The 23,234-nt window shown below is 44.9% G+C and overlaps 1 protein-coding gene across 1 annotated transcript in view; it reads right to left on the bottom strand.

The window, feature by feature from the left end:
• Positions 1–9,309: 9,309 nt before the first annotated feature.
• Positions 9,310–23,234, bottom strand: part of BCO1 (beta-carotene oxygenase 1) — a 59,441-nt gene continuing 45,516 nt past the window's right edge. Inside the window, exons 9-11 of the mRNA XM_003820890.5 lie at positions 19,106–19,200; positions 17,330–17,441; positions 9,310–14,369 (exon numbers count right to left, since the gene is read on the bottom strand). Coding sequence (XP_003820938.3) covers positions 14,140–14,369; positions 17,330–17,441; positions 19,106–19,200 — 437 coding nt within the window. The 3' untranslated portion in view covers positions 9,310–14,139. The remainder of the gene's footprint in view (positions 14,370–17,329; positions 17,442–19,105; positions 19,201–23,234) is intronic.

The raw sequence follows: 23,234 nt of genomic DNA, 5'->3' as shown, positions 1-23,234 counted from the left end.
TTTCCCTCCTGCCTGAACTTCTCTCCTGTGACTTTGATGCCTGAAAAACCTCTTGCCTCTACTGCATTAGCTCTGTGAAGCCTCTTCCGGCTTGCTTGCGCGTTGAAATCTACCTCAGGAGGCAGATTGCAAGGTGCAAATCCAGCTTCTATCACTTTCCAGCTCTGCAACCCTGGGCATGTTACTTAAGCTGCCCAAGCCTCAGGTTCCTTATTGGGAATAATTGCAATTCCTGCTCTATATGGTTTTGCACAGAATGAACAAGTGTGGCCAGGTGTGGTGGCTCACGCCTGTAGTCCCTGCACTTTGGGAGGCTGAGGCAGGCAGATCACCTGAGGTCAGGAGATTGAGACTGGCCTGGCCAATGTGGTGAAACCCCGTCTCTACTAAAAATACACAAATTAGCTGGGCATGGTGGCAGGTGCCTGTAATCACAGCTACTCGGGAGGCTGAGGCAGGAGAATCGCTTGAACCCAGGAGGCAGAGGTTGCAGTGAGCCAAGATTGTGCCACTGCACTCCAGCCTGGACGACAGAGCGAGATGCCGTCAAAAAAAAAAAAAAAATGAACAAGTTTATCCAGATACAGTTGGGTAGCGCAGTGTCTGGCACATAGTAAATTCTCAGTAACTGTTAGTCTAAAAAAACATAGTCACACCCATCACACTAATGACATTTATTTGTTAACATTTTGGTCCTTACACCAGACTGGAAGTTTCTTTTCTTTCTTTTTTTTTTTTTAACATTTACTTATTATTTGTTTGTTTTTTAAATTCAAGATAGGATCTCACCATTTTGCCCAGGCTGGACTCCTGGGCTCAAACAATCCTCCCAGCTCAGCCTGGGAGTTTCTTGAAATCAGAGCTCTTTTTCTTAATTCTTCTGTGATTCTAGTGCCCCTCTGTGAAGTTCTTATTCAGTGCAATTCCCTGTGCAGGGAGCTTTATGTTTATTACCCTCAATGAATCCTTGCAACCGCCTACAAGATAAGAATTAGGGTCTCCATGTTATGGTTTAAAAGATGGAGGCTTGCTGGGTATGGTGGTTCACACCTGTAATCCCAGCACTTTGGGAGGCTGAGGGGAGCAGATCACCTGAGGTCAGGAGTTCGAGACCAGCCTGGCTAACACGGTGAAGCCCCATCTCTACTAAAATACAAAAATTAGCCAGGTGTGGTGGGACACACCTGTAATCCCAGCTACTTGGGAGGCTGAGGCAGAAATGCTTGAACCCAGGAGGCAGAGGTTGCAGTGAGCCGAGATCACACCACTGCACTGCAGCCTGAGTGACAGAGTGAGATTCTGTCTCAAAAACAAAAAGATGGAGGCTTAGAGAGGTGAACCCCTGTCCTATGCTAATGTCAAGTAATTCATGGTATAGCCAGGGTTTTGAATCTTTGCTTCATTGCAAAGTGTATGAGCCATTCATCATACATCGCTTCCTCTCTGTGCATCCCCAGCACCTACACAGTGAACTCGGGAAATATTTGATGAATGGAATTGAATTTGTTAAGCCCAGAGCCCACCCAGTGTTTCAAAATGTATCATGGTTCATTTGAGCTGCTAAAGGTCTCAATGTGACCCTCAAAGCCTAATCAATCCAAGACTGAGAACCTCTGGCAAAGAAGATAGCATCTAGCACAGCTGACTGTGTCTTCCACTTTTCCCTCTTGGGAAACAGTGGTTTCAACATCATTAATTTGTACTTTGCGACTTCAAGGTGTGCTCTTTAATTGACACAATGTTGCCTTTCCAGAGGAACAGGTTGTCACTTTTCACAAAATTTGTCCTATTTAATGGAACTTTGTCTGGTGTCTAATTACCTACTGTTTCTTCTCTTGCTTTATGACAGTTCTAAGCTTTTAAAATTGTGTGCCAAGAGTCTTGGGAAGACCCTTTTCACTTCTGGAAGCTTGGCCTCTCTAGCTCAATTGTAAATGTCTTGAGAGCAGGGACCACATTGTAACCATCTGTATCTCTCATGGCACCAGACTCAGGCAGCGATGCAATAAGTCTTTGCCACATTCATTTTCTGTGTACTTTTTCCATGCTGGACACTGGGCTAGGTTTTGGGAAGGAGAAAGGAGGAATCAGATTGAGATCTTGTCCTCTAGGAGCCTACAATCCAACAGGACATAAGACTGAAACACAAAAGTCTGACATGGAAAAATGGTGTGTGTGGTGGGGAGTGTGGCTGAGAGCTATGCTAGGCTGCAACCATTCTCAAAAGCATCACTTGTACTTAAAGATTGGTGGGAAATTCTTTGATACGAAAACAAATGTGGGTCTAATATGGAGGTAAAACACAGATTTGAAGATGCTATATTAGATAGACTCTTCCCTCCATTTCCCTTGTAGGTGACTTCCCTTAGGAGTATTTTGGTGGGTGATATTAACAGACATTGCCATTGGCATCAGATAGAATTAGATTTTCAGTTCAAAGTCTGCACTGTCACTTCCCAGCTGTGTTGTGTGACTTTGAGCAAGTGGCCTGGAGAACGTTCTGTGAACCTCCGTTTATTCATTATTTTTGTGAGAATAAGTGTTTTTTTTTTTAAATTTTAATTTTAGAGATGGGGTCTCACTGTGTTGCCCACACTGATCTTGAACTCCTGTCCTTAAGCAATTCTCCTACCTAAGCCTCCCAAAATGCTGGGATTACAGGGGCATGCCACCGTGCCCCGCCAGGATAAGTGTCTCATATAAAGCTTTGGTCACACACATGGTAGCTTTCATACTTACTGTGAGGAAATGAATGTTTACAGAGTGGATGGATGGATGGATGGATGGATGGATGGATGGATGGAGTTGGGAACAAGACAGTCTGTTGCCACATAACAAAAAAAGGCATATATTCCCTTTATCATTAATTCTTTGCAATTCTATAGTATTTTGTACCCTCAAAGTACAAAAAATAAAGAAATTAGAAGTATCCCTATTTCACCTATGAGAAAAATAGAGGCCTCAAGAAATGCCCACAATCTTATAAAAATTGAGATTAGTCCACTTGAGATTTGGACCAGCACCTGGTTTGGCATCTTTAACACAATTGGTTAGTCTGGGGGTAGGAACAAGGAGAAGGTACACACCTGTCACACGACCGCCTTTCCTTTCTGAGCTGTGTGCGGCCTGTGAATTTCAGCCATATATCACCAGTCACAGAATCACCGAATCCTCAGAGCTGGGGCAGTGCAGAAGTGCTTCACTTCCCTATTGAGAATCTGAAGCAAGCTGTGGATTCTACTGTCCTTGAGAACACGCATGCACACAGAAAGTCACATACAGTTTCCGGAAGCCAATGGGGCACCCTGAAGCCCCTCCATCACACCTCCTCAGGTACTCATGACCCCTCTACAGTGAACAAACTGAGACTAACCAACCCCAGAAACCACAAACTCATTACCTCCAGGCACATTGGTGGAAACAGTAACACCCAACATCACAGACTCTGGCAACTTCAGCCAGAGACAAATCACTATCTCAACTCTGCAATCATTTTAATTCTAAAATGTTTATCCTTCAGTAACTATTCAAAGCCAAACCATTCATTTCCCTCCTAGGCTTTCGCAAGTCTTGGTGGAGATGAGAATTGAGGTTATCTGTGTTTTAGAGATCAAAATTGCCAGTGTGGTAATGGAATGGGGTGGAGCCCAGTGAACAGGATAATCCATAGGTTACTCAACAATCGATTGGCTTCACAACAGGCCATGGCTTCATCACCATGAAAGCCAAGATTGGCCACCATAGATAACCAGATCTGCAGCTGAATGAGGCTTGGGGAGGCCATTCAGTTCACACGTTAATTCCACAACACATGTACTGAGTACCTGCCGTGTGCCAGATACTGTTCCAGATGCCTAGAAGACATCTGAGACTAAAACATGGAAACTCCTTGCCCCACGAAACTTACATCCTTGTGAGAAAGGTGGACAAATACCAACAAACATAGTAAGTAAATTATACAATATATTAAGTGACAAAAAGCTATGGGGAAGAAGTAAACTTAAGTAGGGTAAGGCAATGGGGAGTGTGTATGATGGAGGGGCAAGCTGTGTTGTTAAATTAGGGTCAGGAAATCCTCACTGAAGGGGAGATTCGAACAAACTTGATGGAAGAGAAAACACACATTCCTGAAAGGACTGAGCCAAGAGGCTGCCAACAAGGATGCTAAACAGTTAAAATGGATTCATGCACTCAACAAATATTTACTGAGTGCATTAAGAGCTGGGTGCTTGTGGTCATCTAAATAGTGGCCCCCAAAGATACCCAGGTCCTAATCCCTGGAATCTGCGAATGTTGCTTTATGTGGCAAAAGGGACTTTGCAGATGTAGTCAAGGTAAGGATCTTGATATGGGAAGAGTCTCCTGGATTATCTGGGTGTGGCCATGGAAGCAGGGGGAGAGAGGGTGAAGGAATGGGGCCACAAACTAAAAACTGAGGCAGCTGGAAAAGTCAAGGAAGTGGATTCACCTATAGAGGCTCCAGAAGAAACAGCCCTCCTAAGACCTGGGTTTTCATCCTTGTGAGACTCATTTTGGATTTCTGACCCTCAGAAGTGTAAGAAAATCAATTGATGTTTTAGGGCATTACCAAGTTGGCAGTAATTTTTTTGCATCAGCAGGAAACTTGTGTTCATGTGTGAAGCGCTGAAGCATAGTGCTCAGGCCAGCATGAGTTGTCAATAGACTTTAGCGGTTATTGGTGTTGTAATTATTATAATAAACAAGCTCAATTCCTGCCCTTACCTAGAGAGGATGTACAAACAACATGGACATCACTGTCCCTCTTACACTAATTCCAATGGTAATGCAAATAACCCTGAACTAGACCACAGCTTCTTGCTTTCCCCAACCAAATGGCAGACTGAAGACAAAGTCACAACGCCAAGATGACCTTCAGGCAATCCAGGCCTTCCACCAGTCCCAAAGCCACCCCCCAACTTTCCCACCTACTCCAGGATATCAGTCCCCTTCAGTCCTCCTGGGACACAGTGGATGTACTCACCTGAAGAAAATACTGGTGAATCCCACCAGGACGTGTGACTCTGAATGGAGCACAGGTATGCTGGACTAACCTGAACCTCACCAGGACCCCGCGATGAAGACAGAGGAAGTCGTTTAAATCTCCACTGCAGAAAGAGCCATGGGACCCACCACTGACAGGCATCCATCTGGGTTTCCTGGTCTTGAATTAAGTGAGTCTTGCTGGGGCCAGCAGAGAGCTGCCCTACAACTGCTTCTCTTGGAATGAAGGAAGAATCTAGGAAATGTTGGAGGGAAAGGGGCAACTTTTTTTTTTGCCCTATCTGGATGGCTTATCAACCCCAAATGGTGACTTTTTTGTTGGCACAACTAGATATCCATGTATAAAAGAACAAAGTTGGACCCCTGCCTCACACTGCATACAAAGATTAACTCAAAATGGATCGTAGACATAAATGTAAGTGCCAAAATGGTAAAATTATTTGAAGAAAACATAGGAATAATTCTTTATGACCGTTTCCTAGATGCGACACCAGAAGTGCAAGTGATCAAAGAAAAATTAGATAAATTGCACTTCATCAAAACTTAAAAACTGGCCGGGCGCGGTGGCTCACGCCTGTAATCCCAGCACTTTGGGAGGCCGAGGCGGGTGGATCACCTGAGGTCAGGAGTTCAAGACCAGCCTGACCAACATGGAGAAATCCCATCTCTACTAAAAACACAAAATTAGCCGGGCGTGGTGGTACATGCCTGTAATCCTAGCTACTTGGGAGGCTGAGGCAGGAGAATCGCTTGAACCTGGGAGGTGGAGGTTGCAGTGAGCTGAGATCATTGCGCCATTGCACTCCAGCCTGGGCAACAAGAGCAAAACTCTGTCTCAAAAAAAAAAAAAAAAACTTAAAAACTTTTGTACTTCAGGGAACATCATCAAGAAAGTGAAAAGACTAGCTACAGAATGGGAGAAGATATTTGAAAATCATATGTTTGATAGAAGGTTTACATCTATCAGATATAAAGAACTCTTGCAACTCAACAATAAAATGACAAGTACCCCAATTAAAAAAGGATTTGAGGCTGGGCGCAGTGGCTCACGCCTGTAATCCCAACACTTTGGGAGGGTGAGGCAGATGGATCACTTGAGGTCAGGAGTTCAAGACCAGCCTGGGCAACATGGTGAAATCTCTACTAAAATATAAAAATTAGCCAGGCGTGGTGGCGCATACCTGTAGTCCCAACTACTCAGGAGGCTGAGGGAGGAGAATCACTTGAACCCAGGAGGTGGAGGTTGCAGTGAGCTGAGAGTGCACCACTGCACTACAGCCTGAGGGACAAAGCGAGACTCCATCTCAAAAAAAAAAAAAAAAAAAGGATTTGAGTAGACATTTCTCCAAAGAAGATATACAAATGGCCAATAAACACATGCAAAGAGGCTCAGCGTCATTAGTCATGAGTGAAGAGCAAATCAAAACCACAGTGAGATGCCACTTCAGTCCCACTACGCTGGCTAAGCTAGGAAAAGCAGACAATGCCAAGTGTTAGGGAGAATGTGGACATATTGAACTCTCATACATTGCTGGTGGGATTGTAAAAATGCCACAACCACTTTGTAAAACAGGCAGTTCCTCAAAATGTTAAATGTAGAGTCATCATGTGACCCAACAATTCCACTCCTAGGCATACACTTAAGAGAATGAAAACATGTCCACACAACAACTTGTACATAAATGTTCATAGCAGCACTATTCGTGACAGCCAAAAAGAAGAAACAGCCGGGCATGGTGGCTCACACCTGTATTCCCAGCACTTTGGGAGGCTGAGATGGGAGGATCGCTTGAGCCCAGGTGTTTGAGACCACCCTGGGCAACATAGTGAGACCCTGTCTCTACCAAAATAAAAAAAAAATTGGCCGAACATGGTGGGTGCCTGTAGTCCCAACTACTCTGGAGGTTGAGGCAGGAGTATCCCAACAGCCCGGGGAGAGGAGGTTGCAGTGAGCCAAGATTGTGCCTCCGCACTCCAGCCTGGGTGACAGAGTGAGACCCTGTCTCAAAAAAAAAAAGAAAGAAATTAAGAAACAACCTAAATGCTTACCAACTGATAAATGGATAAGCAAACTGTGGTATATTTGTGCAATGAATGTTATTCAGCAGTACAAAGTAAAGAAGTCGCAATTTGTGCAACAACATTGATGAAACTTCAAAAAGAATTAGTGAAAGGAGGGTCACAAAACCCCCATATATTACATAATTCCATTTATATGAAATGTCCGGAATAAGCAAATCCACAAAGACAGAAGGTAGATTTTTGGTTGCCTGGAACTGGGGGGGTGCAGAATGAGGAGTAATTCTAATGAGTACAGGGGTTTTTTTGGAGTGATAAAATGTTCTAAAATTAGGCAGTAGCGATGGTTACACAACTCTCAATATACTAAACTAAAATCATTATATATGTATGCCCGGCTGGTCTTGAACTCCTGGGCTCAAGCAATATTCCCAGCTTGGCCTCCCAAAGTGCTGGGATTACAGATATGGGCCACCATGCCCAGCTGAGTTGTACATTTTAAGTGGGTGAGTTTTTTGGTATGTGACTTAGATCTCAAAAAAGCCACACATATATATAATACATTTTAAAATATGTATTATATATTTTAAAATAGATTATATATATATTTAAAAATACATATTTTACATATATATTAAAAATATATATGTATATTTTAATGAATGTCAGTCCTTGATTGTCCTTGAAGCTACCTTTGGAGAATTCTCTTTAGTTAATGCCAGTTTCATTTCTGACCTCAGTGCAGACAAAGTGGGGGTCTGCTTGAAGCTGTCTTTTGCTGTGGCCCCCGCCTTCTGCCCAGCAGTTCAGGTTTTCCAGATTCCCATATGCTTCCCTGACTCCAGGGCCAGGCACACGCCCCTTTTTAAATCTGGATCACCTGTTTCACCTTGCCAACTGCTACCATCCTTCCCCTTGCAGCCGTCCCTGGCTAAGGTTGCAGAGGGTACGCCCACTTTTCACCTCCATTCCATTGTATTGTGTTGGCTTTTCACAAAGCCATATACTCCCTGAGGACAGTGAAGCACTGGTTTTTTCCAGCACTATATGCAAGCACAGTCTTGATTATCACTGAATGAGTGAATGAATGTGTGAATGTATGCCTGAAAAAGAATACGTATTTGTGGCCAGGCACGGTGGCTCACGCCTGTAATCCCAGGACTTTGGGAGGCCAAGGCAGGTGGATCACCTGAGGTCAGGAGTTCGGGACCAGCCTGGCCAACATGGTGAAACTCCGTCTCTACTAAAAATACAAAAAAATTAGCCGGGTGTGGTGGCGCATGCCTGTAGTCCCAGCTACTTGGGAGGCTGAGGCAGGAGAATCGCTTAAACCCGGGAGGCAGAGGTTGCAGTGAGCTGAGATCGTGCCACTGCACTCCAGCCTGGGTGACAAAGCGAGACTCCATCTCAAAAACCAACCAACTAAACAAAAACCACGCATTCGAATGGAGTGGAAGAATATGGAGAAGTGGAATGACTAGGGAAAAGGAAGGAGGGAGAATTTGAACTAAAATGATATTACCATATACCCATGTTTTTTCAGTTTCCTCACAAATGTGTTTTCTCAGCCCTATCACCATTTTGACCATTTGAGCCTCAAATATCCAAGATTGTCTTCTTGGTTTCAGTCTTATGAATCAAGCCAAACCTTTGGCCTTTCAAGAAAACACCCATTACCTTGTTTTTCTACTCTTTGGCTCAGAAATTTTGAGTGGGGAATCTAGCTGAAGATAATAACAGTAACAGCTACCCAAATACAGGGTAGGGGATGAACTCTAGAATTTTATGCAGGACGTTACTTATCAGGGCCTTATCTATAATAGCCAAAAATTGGAAATAACCTAAATGTCCAACAGTAGGGTAGTCTACATTACACCATGCCCCCAAGAAGGAATAATATGCACCCATTAAAAGAATTTAATGACCTGGGAAAATGCTTGCATCATATGTTAAGTGAAAAAGAGTAGGTTATAAACTGGTGATCACTAATATGTAAACGCTGCCCACACACACGCACTCAAAAACACCTGGAGAAAAACATATCAAAATGATTTCAGTGGTTTCCTTTTGGTAATGTAACTGTGGTATCTTTCTCATTTATTTCTTTAACTTATCCAGGTGTTCTACAATGAACAGATAAGATTTAACACAGGAAAAAAAAACAAAAAGGAAATAACAAAAAGCCCTAAGCCTGACTCTGTCCACTGCTCTTTCTTGGGAAATTCCCTCTGCACCTGCTTTGTTCAGGCAACCACATCTGTCTCCAAATTTCTTTTTTTGGTTTGAGACGTTGTCTCACTCTGTCGCCCAGCCTGGAGTGCTGTGGCGCGATCTCAGCTCACTGCAGGCTCCGCCTCCCAGGTTCACGCCATTCTCCTGCCTCAGCCTCCCAAGTAGCTGGGATTACAGGCGCCCGCCACCACGCCCGGCTAATTTTTTGTATTTTTAGTAGAGATGGGGTTTCACCGTGTTAGCCAGGATGTTCTCCATCTCCTGACCTCAAGTGATCCTCCCACCTCGGCCTCCCAAAGTGCTGGGATTACAGGCATGAGCCACCGCGCCTGGCCTTGGGAAAGCCTTTCTTAGTTATGAGAAAGAAACTGTTCTCTTCCCCACCCTGGCTGAATACAGTGCCGCCACATCTCTGTTTGCTGGTTGTGTCCAAGAAAATCTGCCTCTTAGCTGGGGCTGGACCTCAAAGGATGCTTTTTGATGTGGCACAGGAGCTGGGGCAGTTGGCGCTGTGTTTTTCTGTGCAGGGTCTCTGAGTCTAAACTCCCAGGAAGAAGTTCAAATGTTGAGGCCATACATCTCATCACTGTTGGATGTTGAGAACGGTGGTGATGACTTTTTGGTCTGCATGTCCTGATTTGTCATGAGAAAGACATCTCCTGGCCATTTAAAAACCACCCAAACAGTCTTTAAACAGTTTTTAAGAAGCCATCAAAGGTGTTTCTACTTAACCTGGACCAGCAACCTTCTTAAAGGAGTCAGGCTGAACTTTGGTCAGGAGGAAGTGTTTGTGCAAATATTGTAGATGTCACGCCAACACACTTAGATTTTTCGTGAGTTGATTGCCCAAGTATCTATCCAGCTTATTCCTGAATTGGGATTAAATTAGAGAAAGCTTTGGTGGAAAAAGTTAGTGGGTCAGCAAACATTTGGGTTTCCTAGCGTGTTCCTGACGCTTGCAGCATAGAGCACTTGAGAAATGCTGTGGCTTTATCAAAGCAATAAACAAATCCTGCAGAACTTCCTGGTCATATATTCCACCCACATGAAACATAACAAGGAAGGCTCAGAGGGTAAGATGGAGCGTCTCTTGGGTCCTTCAAGAACGGAGCACGCATCATAGCTCTTGTGGAGTTTTGAGCTAATTACCCTGGCCTGTGTATGAAATGTGTCAGAATTAAGGACCCAGATAAATTGAATATCTTGGCATCAACTTTTGGTGTTTTTGAAACTGAGAAAGAAAGATTTGGTGTGCCAGCCTCCCTCATCAGTCTGGTATTCTACCTGTCATCTTCAACAAGATAAACAAACCACGGACATATTTTTCTTCCCCGCAGAACTGCACCCTTTTTCATGACTAGTTCTGGGTACTGTTAGGCAATAGGAATCTAGTAGAATGGAGGTGGGGAAGCATTTTTTAATTCTACCCTCTTCTCAAATATTTAAAGTAGAAGAATGAGTGGGTGAGGGCCTGTCACATTTTTCAATTCTTTTCCATTCGTGCCACCCAAACGCAGCCCTTAATCGTGCTTTTTTCAGGCCACTAGAGTTGGCATTTCCCTTTTGTCTATTCTGTTTTATTTTATTTTGTTTTGTTTTGAGACAGAGTCTCACTCTGTCACCCAGGCTGGAGTGCAGTGGCGCGATCTCAGCTCACTGCAACCTCCGCCCCCTGGGTTCACGTGATTCTCCTGCCTCAGCCTCCTAAGTAGCTGGGATTACAGGCACCCACCACCAAGCCCGGCTAATTTTTGTATTTTTAGTAGAGACGAGGTTTCACCATGTTGACCAGGCTGGTCTGGAGCTCCTGACCTCGTGATCTGCCTGCCTTGGCCTCCCAAAGTGCTGGGATTACAGAGGTGGGCCACCACGCCCGGTCCCCCTTCGTCCATTTTATCAAGGCTGGAGGTACTGAGGTTCCCAAAGACGATTCTGAGGAAGAGCAGATGGTCTTTGTCCTGCCATTTCCATGGCTTGCATTTTTGTTGAACAGGGTATGTAAGCTTAGGGCAAAAATGAAAATGCTGAGAACGATAGGAGGGGTTTTGAGGGACCAACAGGGAGGAGAAGAGACAGGGGGTGATCAGGGATAGCAGGAATGGGGAACCTTAGCAGGGAATTGTGTGTGTTGTCATTGGGCTCCATGTGGACTCGCTTCCCCATCTCCCAGGAGCTCTCCAGTAAGACATCCATTTCTTGTTGATGCGTTGACCAGTTGAATCTGTTGGGAGAACTGGTGCATTCGTTCATTCAACAAGTATGTATTGAGTGCCTACATTACACGAGGCAGTGTTACAAGTGTTGAGGATAAAGTAGTGAGTCAGACACACCCAGTGCCTAATGACTTGAATGAATACCCACCATGACTGGATGAATCTTCAAGGAATTCTGCTGTGTGAGAAAGGCCAATCCCAAAAGGTTAATACCGCATCATCCCATTGACATAACATTTTTGAAATGACACCATTTTATGGTGGTTGCCAAGGGTTAGGGATCGGAGGTGAGGAGGGCGGGAGGTAGGTTTGGTGATTAAAAAAGTGACATGAGGGATCCTCGTGCTGACGTGCTATTTGGTATCTTGCCTGTGATGGTGGATGCAGTCTAGAATTTGTCTAGAACTATACACACATACACACAAATGAGTACAAGTAAAACTGGGAAATCTAAATAAGATTGATGGATAATATCAATATCCTGGTTGTGATATTATACTATATCATTCTGCAAAATGTTACAAATGCGGGGAAACTGGGTAAAGTCTGCATGAGATCTTTCTGTATAATTTCTCAACACTGCATGTGCATGTACAATTATCTCAATAAAAACTTCAACTAAGAAAAATAAAAGGCTTGGCTGGACATGGTGGCTCACGCCTGTAATCCCGGCACTTTGGGAGGCTGAGGTGGCAGATCACCTAAGGTCAGGAGTTCAAGACCAGCCTGGCCAACATGGTGAAACCCCATCTTTACTTAAAAAAACAAAAAACAAACAAAAAAGAAAACAACAGCACAAAGATTGCCGGGCATGGTGGCACGTGTTTGTAGTCCCAGCTACTGGGGAGGCTGAAGCAGGAGAATAGCTTGAACCCGGGAGACGGAGGTTGTAGTGAGCCGAGATCACACCTCTGTACTCCAGCCTGGGCGACAGAGTGAGACTCTGTCTCAAAAAAAAAAAAAAAAAAAAAAAAAAGAAAAGAAAAGAAAAGAAAAAAAAAGACTGGGCAAGGTGGGTGGTGCCTGTAATCCTAGCACTTTGAAAGGCCAAGGCGGGAGGATCACTTGAGCCCAGGAGTTTGAGACCAGCCTGGGCAACATGACGAAACCCTGTCTCTACAAAAAATACAAAACTTAGCTGGGTGTGGTGGCGCATGGCTGTAGTCCCCACTACTCGGAAGGCTGAGGTGGGAGGGTCGCTTAAGCCTGGGAGGTTGAGGCTGCAGTGAGCCAAGATTGCGCTACTGCATTCTAGCTGGGGTGACAGAGCAAGACCCTGTCAAAGAGAAAGAAAAGAAAAAACCTAACTCCCTGGCCTCATGGAGCCTACATTTTGGTAGAGGCTAAGTATGGCTTCATGGTGGGTGCAGTGCAAAAGCTAAGACCATCCTGGAGGGAGCTGCCCCTCTGGGGGATTCCATGCGGTGCCACTAGAGAGTCCTTCCCATCCTCCAGACACGTCATGGAATCCCCATTGGTGACTGAATGAAATCCAGATTCAGGAGAGGAAGTAAGTGCAGAATAAGGCTGTGAAGCCCAGCTCCCCCAATCCCATGACCTGGGAATTATCCAGCCTGCCTTTGTTTCTTTAAACCATGCATCAGGCACCCACTTGACTGTAGACTCAGATGCCTATGGGGCTCCTGGTAGTGGTGTAGCATCCCATTTGCCTTGTTCCCAACTTTTTCCAACCCCATCACTACCTGGCTCAGGGGCCTTCAACCTCCTTCCACGCTGCCCGAAATGCCTGGTTTATCTCGGCAGCACGTACAAGCTTGGAGAAACTCCTTTTATCTACGCACATGGGCACGGCCCACTGCTCTAGTTCTCAGCAGCAGGGAAGAACTCCTCATGCCAGCCCAGGCCCTGGGACTCAATCCTGGGTTTGAGCCCCTCGGCTGTGGCTAGTCAGGTCAATGTCCAGTACCTATTAATCCCCTCTTGCAAAGAGGAGTCCCACAGCAATCTGTTAGTCCCGTCGATTGTACAATGAAGCATCGTGCTGGCTGTGAACCATCAAGCTCTGCAACTATTTTATTGCCTTAGAAGACCTTCAGAGGGAGAAGCCATGTAAAAATAAAGTCTGAGCAGACTTTAAAGTTTTTATTATTTTATATTACGCCATGACTTGCATGGAATGACCACAAAGTGGCATAACCTTCCTGGTCACGTAACTTAAGTCATCAGGCCTGGCTAGAAAGTGAGAACTCCCAGATACACAATTTAGTCCACTAGAAAGATGGGAGGGAGCAAAGGAAAGAGAAAGAGACAGAGGAAGGCACAATGATAAATAATTATCTGCCTCTTCTCTAATAGGTTAGTGGCTCGTTCTAAAAATGATGATAATGTCATTGAATACAATTTCTGATTCATGGTCAAGGTCTTTATGTTAAAGGAAAGGAGGTTTCTTAGAAGGACTGGATCTAATCAATACATATTTGATGTTCAAATATTTGACTTTCAAACAAAATTTTTACAGCCAAAATAAAATGAAAGAAATGATACTGACAAGCTCTCTTGCCGTGCCCTTGTCAAAGCACCCACAGAAAGAATAAGAGCAAAAGGTAACAAAGGCCCTCCCCTCCATCCAAAGAAACATATCCATGGAGTTCTGACAGCCGAGCTCCCCTCCCCTACCCAAACCCCAACACCATCAGGTCAGAGGAGCCCCGTGGCAGTCGGAAGCCCTGTCCCGCTGTTCCTCAGAAGCGGCCTGCTTTTTTGTGTCCCAGTCCATGTCTGTAATGAATAATCCATGGAGATCCATGTGCATATCGACATCAACAGAGGCACGGGCCAATTCCGTAAAGCTTTTGGCATCCAGAATGAGCAGAAAAGGCAGCTTTTGGGGATCAGTAGAGACAATGGCTGATAAGATTACTCCTTTAGGGAAACAGAAAAAAACACTTCGTAAAAGTGCAGCCTTCATTCGGAGGGATGCATTTCTCAGCATGTCTCTCTGCCCTCTTTAAACATATGTATCTAACCAAAACAGGAGGGAGTGAATTTGAGACACTGTAACAGAAGGGAAAGGCCTGGCAACTAGGCATCAGAAAACCTGGTTCTAGGCCGGGCGCGGTGGCTCACGCCTGTAATCCCACCGCTTTGGGAGCAGAGGTGGGCGGATCACTTCAGATCAGGAGTTTGAGACCAGTCTGGCCAACGTGGTGAAACCCCATCTCTACTAAAAATACAAAAATTAGCTGGGTGTGGTGGTGGGTGCTTGTAATCTCAGCTACTCAGTAGACTGAAGCCAGAGAATTACTTGAACCTGGGAGTGGAGGTTGCGGTGAGCCGAGATCGTGCCATTGCATTCCAGCCTGGGTGACGGAGTGAAACACGGTCTCAAAACAAACGAACAAACAAACAAACGAATGAACAAACCAGAAAACCTGGTTCTAGCCTTGGCTGGGCCAGTCCCTTGACCTCTCGGAGCCTCAGTCTCTTCATCTGTAGAGATGCGATAATCTCACCTACACTCCACAGGGTTGCCGAGAGTATCTCCTGAATGATGGATTTTGAAAGCACTCTGTAAATTATTGCAGGCATCGAAGAGTGGCATTCGGTTTTTTGTTTGTTTGTTTTGCTTTTTTGAGACAGGGTCTTACTCTGTTGCCCAGGCTAGAGTGCAGTGGTGTGATCACGGCTCACTGCAATCTCGATCTCTTGGGCTCAAGCTATCCTCCCACCTCAGCCCTCCAAGTAGCTGGGACTGCAGGCACATGACACCACGTCTGGCTAATTTTTGTATTTTTTGTCAGATGGGGTCTCCGTATATTGCCCATGCTGGTCTTGAACTCCTGGGCTCAAGCGATCTGCCCACCTTGACCTCCCAAGTGCTGGGATTACAGGCATGAACCACCGCACCTAGCTTGAAGAATGGCATTTCAATGGGCCCAATTCATCTCTTGCACATGTAGCAGTGCTACTAAACTCATCCTTCCCCTCTGTAAAACGGAAATACTCTCAATACTCACTCTGAAGGGATAGAGTTAAACGAAATAATGCATATCAACTTCCTGCAAATACTCTCAATGCCTCCAGAGGGTTCCAGGTGGAAGAGCAGTTGAGCATCGTTGAAGTCAGATTGGCCTGGATTTAAATCTTACCTCTGAATGTAAGGGGTGTGTGACCTTGGGCAACAAGGTCACTCTCTGAGCATCCCATTGGTAAAATGAAGACAACGATACTCCCTCCTCACAGAGAATGTAAAGGAAGTGTCCCACTGAGTGGGAGAACGACCTGAACAGGAGGCAAGGCCTGTGGTCCCCCGCCTTGGAGATGACAGTGACACAGGGTTGCTGGCCTGGCGTGCCATGCCATGATCAGTAGGAAGACAAGGCCCAGGTGGAAAACCACTCCCTTGTGACCTGAGGGAAGAAGCTGGCAGGCTCAAGTGGGGCAGCCTGCCCTCCTTGCAGGTGTGGCAGCCCCATTGCTGGTGTGGCCAGGTGGCATCCCCACCTATGGTTCTAGTTACCCTCCTTAGCCTCCTCAGGGCTGTGGGCAGGGCATTTCTGAAGCATTTCTGAGAATGGAAGAGGTAAAGCATCATTCAGTCAAGTGGAAACCTAGAAAATAGAGGTGGGCCACAAATACACATTTCCAAGGGCTCCGTGAAACATTTACATGCTTATACATTGTTAAAAATTTGGATCCGGGATCCAGGCCAGGTGCAGTGGCTCACACCTGTAATCCCAGCACTTTGGGAGGCTAAGAAGGGAGGATCGCTTGAGCCCAAGAGTTTGAGACCAGCCTGGGAAACATAGTGAGACCCTTTCTTTACAAAAAATAAAAAGAATGAGCTAGGCATGGTGGTGTGCCCCTGTAGCTCCAGCTACTTGGTGGGCTGAGGCAGGAGGATCATTTGAGCCAGCCTCAAACTGCTGCAGTTTGCTATGATCTGCTGCAGTGAGCTATGATCATGCCACTACACTCCAGCCTGGGCAACAGAGCAAGACTCCATTTCTTAAAAACATTTGTTTGGGATCCAGCCACTGCAATCAATTTTAAAACCAAGATTCTGCATTCTGAGAGAGTTTAATGTCACTGAGTGGAAAGGAGATGGACTTTGTGCAGTAAAAAACTTAAACTTGTCTAAAGAGGGGGCTGGCTTTTGTCCTCAGCTTCTGGGAGGTCACATCTATACCCGTGGAATGTCCTGCTTGATACAAGTATCTTTGTATACCTGGGAGCCTTGGGCCACATCAGGCAGTCTACCCTTACGGTGGGATTTATGGTGGGGCCTTGTGCCGTGTGGTATGAACTTGATCTCCAGGAGGACTGAAGACTAAATAAAGGTCAGACACACAGGCGGTCAACCATGTTTACATGACTGAGTCCCAATAAAAACTCTCCATATTGAGTCTCAGGGGAGCTTCCTGGCTGGCAGTAATACTCGGTGAGCATTGTCACACGTCATTGTCAGGAGAAGTCCGTGCTATCTGTGACTCTACTGGGAGAGGCACCTGGAAGCTCCTGCCTGGTCCCTGCTGGGCTCTGTCTTCTGCACCTCTTCCCTGTGCTAATTTTAGTCTGTATCTTTTCACTGCCACAAACCAGAACTGTGAGCATAAGCACTTGCAGTGAGGTTGGTGATTTAATGAATTATTGAAGCTGAAGGCTATCTTGGGGACCCTCAAACTTTGCAATTGGTATCAGAAGTAAAGGTGGTCTTGGGGACTCCTTCACCCTTTAGCTTTGACCCAGACAGATGTAGACTTCAAAGCACCAATCCACCCCCTTTATGACCTGGGGGCGTCAGCTGCCCCCAGATGGTGTCTCTGTTGGAGGGCGATCTGCAGTATCGTGCAGCAACTAGGCGTGGCTTCTTAGGGTCTTACCATCATCCTCATCCTTGGCACCTGGCGCGGGCACAAACAGGGGTTCCGCTGGCCAGCAGTCGTCCTCTCTCCATTTTAAGGATGACTTTGTGAGAATGTCATATTTTATTATCTGTACATCCAACGAGGAAAAACACATAAATGACTTGTTTGAGAGAATACTATTCTCTGCAAATAGGAGCGCATGAAGATCCACACAGAGGAGATGAAGCCCATCGGATGTAGACTTTTGACGTAGTCTGCCAATGACAGCTACCTCTGGTGAGCACAGCCAAGAAAGGACAGGAGCTAACTCTCCTCCCCCAGTTTTTTGTTTGTTTGTTTGTTTGTTTTTTGAGACGGAGTTTCACTCTTGTTGCCCAGGCTGGAGTGCAATGGCATGATCTCGGCTCACTGCAACCTCGGCCTCCCAGGTTCAAGTGATTCTCCTGCCTCAGCCTCCTGAGTAGCTGGAATTACAGGCGTGTGCCACCACGCCCGGCTGATTTTTTGTATTTTTAGTAGAGACGGGGTTTCACCATAGCCAGGTTGGTCTTGAACTCCTGACCTCAGGTGATCCGCCCACCTCAGCGTCCCAGAATGCTGGGATTACAGGTGTGAGCCACCGCGCCCGGCCTCCTCCCCTAGTTTTAAACATGGGTCCTCTGGCCACCACGTAGCTGATACTGTACAAGGAATTCTTTTAAAAATTAAAATCTTTTAAAATTTATTATTATTTTTTAATATAGAGACAGGGTCTTGCTATTGTTGACCAAGCTGGTCTCGAACTCCTGGTCTCAAGCAATCCTCAGCCTCCCAAAGTGCTAGGATTACAGGTGTGAGCCACCACACCCTGCCTAAAAATATCGAACATATCTTGTATTTGAAATTGCACTGCAATTTTATATGAGTTAAATAAATGAATATATTCAATGCAAACATTTAAAGTACAATACAACCCCTTTGTTGCTTTAAGGGTGCAATTCCCTGAATCTCTCTTAATCTCCCAATAGGCCTATTTCCCTCTGGGGTTTGGGATTAGTGGAGAGTGGCTTGGGGTATGGAGGGGTGGAGGCTTAATTTTTGGCTGTGTACATTTCTGCCCTGTTTGCATTTTAAAAAAAAGATTTTCCATTTTATTATGAAAAATGAAGACATTAAAAAGAAGTGACACCTGCACAGCACTTACCACAGTGCCCAGCACACAGTAAGTGTTTGACAAATGGTAGCTTAAGAAGCAAAATGGGCCAGGCATGGTGGCTCGCGGCTGTAATCCAGCACTTTTGGTGGCTGAGGCAGGAGGATCCCCTGAACCTAGGAGTTCAAGCCAGGCATGGACGACACAATGAGACTCTGTCTCTTTCTGTATTTTTTTTTTAAATAAAAAGGAAAAAACAAAACAAAACAAAAAAAGAAGCAAAATAAATCCTCTAAGTTTCAGCTACACCCTCTCTGCTGGAGAGGGTGAGTTCCTTACGTCAGGGATTGGGAATCCCCCTGCTGACTTCCTTACCCTCAGTGCCTACCACATTGTAGCCCATAATTGGTGCTCATTAAATATGTATTGAATAAAGAAATCAGTGAATAAACTCCAGCCATAACCTCTTACCTGAACCTTAGCCCATTAGGTGCCACTCCCTCTCCCAGCTGAACATCCCTACTTCAAATTTATTTTATCCTGCGCTTGCTCCCTCTGACCTCCTCTTTTCTAATCAACGTCTCAGAACCTTAGAATTCAGCTTTGCATATAGACACAATCACTGTAGGAAAAGCTTGTGAATACACAGAGACCAGTACCTTGGTTGGGATTGGACTCCACTGAACTCCTGCAGCAAAGACATATCGGTATTGCTTTCCATTGTGAGCATAATTGACCCGTGGAAGCTCTAAGCCTACAAGGAAATGAGGAGGTGGATGAAGCCCCCATCATTGGGGGCTGGGAGCATCCACCCTTCCTGTCAGACTGGGTAGCCTTTCCTCAGAATCCGTTTCCACACCAAGATCCTTGAGCTTGATTTAGAGCCTGGATTGGATCAAAGGTGGTCAAAGGCAGGGGAGGGAGCCTCTGGTAATTTAATTACCCCAGCTCTATTAGAGAGTCCAGGAGCAAGGTACCGCAGACCTAGGTTTTAAGTGTATAAACATCTTTAATTATCCGACATAGAAATCAAAGAGAATTGCATGATTAAAATCAGAGGCTACTGCAGTTTCTTAAAGCTTTTTTCAAAAAAGTGCTGATGTATATATATGTGTGCATGCATGTGCACATATGTGATGAGAAATGGGAAGCTGGCTGGGCGCAGTGGGTCATGCCTGTAATCTCAGCACTTTGGGAGGCCGAGTCGGGCAGATCACTTGAGTTCGGGAGTTTGAGACCAGTCTGGCCAACATGGCAAAACCCTCCCTCTACTAAAAATACAAAGAAAATTAGCCAGGCATGGTGCCGCATGCCTGTAATTCCAGCTACTCAGGAGGCTGAAGCAGGAGAATCACTTGAACCCAGGAGGCAGAGGTTGCAGTGAGCCGAGATCGTGCCACTTCACTCCAGCTTGGGCCACAGAGTGAGACTCTGTCTCAAAAAAAAAAAAAAAAGAAAAGAAAAGAAAAAGAAAAGAAAAGAAAACAAAACAAAAAGAAAAGAAATAGGAAGCTGTTCTAGGCATGGTGGCTCATGCCTGTAATCCCAGCACTTTGGGAAGCTGAGACGGGAGGATCGCTTGAGGCTAGGAGTTTTGAGACCAACCTGCTCAACATGGCAAGAACCCCATCTCTAAAATAAAAACTAAAAAATAAAACAGAATGGGAAGCTGTGGAAAAGGGTGTCAATGGAGAACAGTTAATTAAATCTGGTGAATTCTATAATAACATTATGGAAAAACAACGTTTACAAATGATTTTAATAACATGGGCAAGTGTCCATACCATAAGGTTAAGTGTAAAATGCTGGTTATAGAATTATTGTATCTCCGTTAGGTTACAAATGAAGAGAAAAAATTTGGAAGCATTGCTGGGGTTCTAACTGCCTTACAGTTTACATTTTCTATGATAGAATCTAAGTTTCTCATTATGTGAAATTTTCATCATGCTTATTATTTTTACATAATCAAAAATATTATTTTTTCTCTGTAAATGTGTGTGTATATATAAATATTTATATAAAGATTTATATATATAAATATATATATAAAGATTTATATATATAAATATATATATAAAGATTTATATATATAAATATATATATAAAGATTTATATATATAAATATATATAAAGATTTATATATATAAATATATATAAATATATAAAAATATATATATAAATATATATAAATATATATATAAAGATTTATATATATAAATATATATAAATATATAAAAATATATATATAAATATATATAAATATATATAAATATATAAATATATATAAATATATATAAATATATAAATATATATAAATATTTATATATATAGTTTGTTTGTTGTTGTTGTTTTGAGATGGAGTCGCCTGGGCTGCAGTGCAGTGGCGCAATCTCAACTCACTGCAACCACTGCCTCCCAGGTTCAAGCAATTCTCCTGCTTCAGCCTCCCAAGTAGCTAGGACTACAGGTGCATGCCACCACATCCGGCTAATTTTTTTTTTTTTGTATTTTCAGTAGAGACAGGGTTTCACCATGTTAGCCAGGATGGTCTCGATCTCCTGACCTCGTGATCCGCCCGCCTCAGCCTCCCAAAGTGCTGGGATTACAGGTGTGAGCCACCGCGCTTGGCCGTAAATGAGTATATATGTATATATGCCTATTGCATCAAATTGAATTTCTAAGTCTGAATACTGAAATGGATGTTCAACTCTTAGGAAATATTCTAGGTGGTTGCCGCCAACTGCTGGTGAAGATATAATGTCCAAGAAAAGAGGAAGCAGAGATACATCCATGGATAAATGCTGATTAGGCTCAGTGGGGCGGGAAGGGGAATGAAGTATTGAGATGGGAAGCAGATGTCCAATCCCACAAATGAGAAAGCATGAAACTTCCAAGGGACAGGCCCAGATGAAGGTGAGGCAGAGGGAACACTCCCATACTTAGATAAGGAGAAGGTGCCCGCCCTTGACCTCAAAGTAGGCCTGAGACTTCCAAGATGTTCCTGGGCCCCTCTCAGACCAGCGATTCTCCTGCCTAAGCCTCCCAAGGAGCTGGGACTACACGTGTGCACCACTACCCCCGGCTAATTTTTGTATTTTTTTTTTTAAATAGAGATGGGGTTTTGCCATGTTGTCCAGGCTGGTCTCAAACTCTTGACCTCAGATGCTCCACCTGCCTCAGCTTCCCAAAGTGCTGGGATTACAGGCATGAGTAATGCCTGTAATTGCCATTGCGCCTGGCCAGTAGTTACATGAAATTAAGGCTTGGCCTCCCAAAGTGCTGGGATTATAGGTGTGAACCACTATGCCCGGTCCTTAACAGCCATGTTCTTGAAGAATCTTCAGGATGTGGGAAAATACCCAGGTTACACACATTAAGTGCAAGAGGCAGCTTTGGAACATTCTAGATGATATGGAATGCATTTTGCAAAAGTACAAATGCAGAGGCAATGGGCTCCGGGATAAGAGAAGGCTGGGGTCAGAACCTGACTCTGCTGCCTGCCTTCTGGCAAGTTTTGAGATTGTCTGAGCCTGCTTCTTAGGACTGTTCTAATATCGCTGCCGATGGCTGGACTCTCCCTATAGGCCAGACCCCACACTAAGCCCTTGATGTGCGTGAACAAATCTAATGTCAACAATAAAAGAATGACACTGCCGGGATGAAATGAGAGAGTCTGAGAACTCGCCGGAAGGGACCCGGCCTATGTCACACAATCCATGCATGATGGGAGGATTGGATGGGTAGCCCAAAGCGCTGTCACAGGTGCAGGGATTACGGGTGGTTTCTTTATTGTTACACTTTTTAGTGTGGACAATATTGCAACAATAAACAAGCGTGGTCTTCTCAGGAAAAAAAAAAGGGATGTGGTGGGTGAGCAGGGATGGGGGTTGATGCCTTCAGACCTGGCATCATCTACTGATTCATTTCTAAAGACTCCAAGGGAATGAGTTGCATCACAGAACCAGTTATGGGATGCATGGGATGCCTTTTACAGAAGTGGATTCTTAGGTCAAATCCAAGGGTCATCCTAAAAGAGTCCCCAAGTCTATGTGCTCTTCCAGATGCCCAAACCTCCTGGCATGGGGCAGCTGATGGAACAAGGCTCTCAGGTTTTTTTGTTTTGTTTTTGTTTTTTGTTTTTTGTTTAGAGTCGAAGTCTCTGTTGCTCAGGCTGGAGTGCAGTGGCGCAATCCCAGCTCTCTGCTCTGCCTTCGGGTTTCAAGCATTTCTCCTGCCTCAGCCTCCTGAGTAGCTGGGATTATGGATTACAGGCGTGCACCACCACGCCGGCTAATTTTTGTATTTTCGGTAGAGATGTGTTTTCGCCATGTTGACCAGGCTGGTCTCAAACTCCTGGCCTCAAGTGATCTGCCCACCTTGGCCTCCCAAAGTGCTGGGATTACAGGGGTGAGCCACCGTGCCCAGCCAATGCGCTCAGTTGAAATGCACACCGTGCCACTCTCTAGCTGAGTCTCCTTGGACAAGTCTATTCATTCTGCACTTTGGCGTATGGAACACAAACCTCTCTATGCCAGCCTTTGTGTCATGTGCTGCTGATATGCTGTGAGCACAGCAACACAATCCTCGCCTCACGGGCTTATATTCTGGGGCAGAAGTTCTCCATCATGGCAATGGTGCTCCCATGAGTTGCTGGCAATGTCTGGAGACATATTTGGCTGCTCCAATTCAGGATGGGGGTCTTCCTGGCTTCCAGTGGGTAGAGGCCAGGGATGTTGCTAAACATCTTACAATTCCCTGGACAGCACCCACTGCAAAGAATGACCCAGC

This window comes from Pan paniscus, chromosome 18, assembly GCF_029289425.2.
Source record: "Pan paniscus chromosome 18, NHGRI_mPanPan1-v2.0_pri, whole genome shotgun sequence".
In the NCBI taxonomy this organism is placed as follows: domain Eukaryota; kingdom Metazoa; phylum Chordata; class Mammalia; order Primates; family Hominidae; genus Pan; species Pan paniscus.
This window is presented reverse-complemented; position numbering and strand designations above follow the sequence as displayed.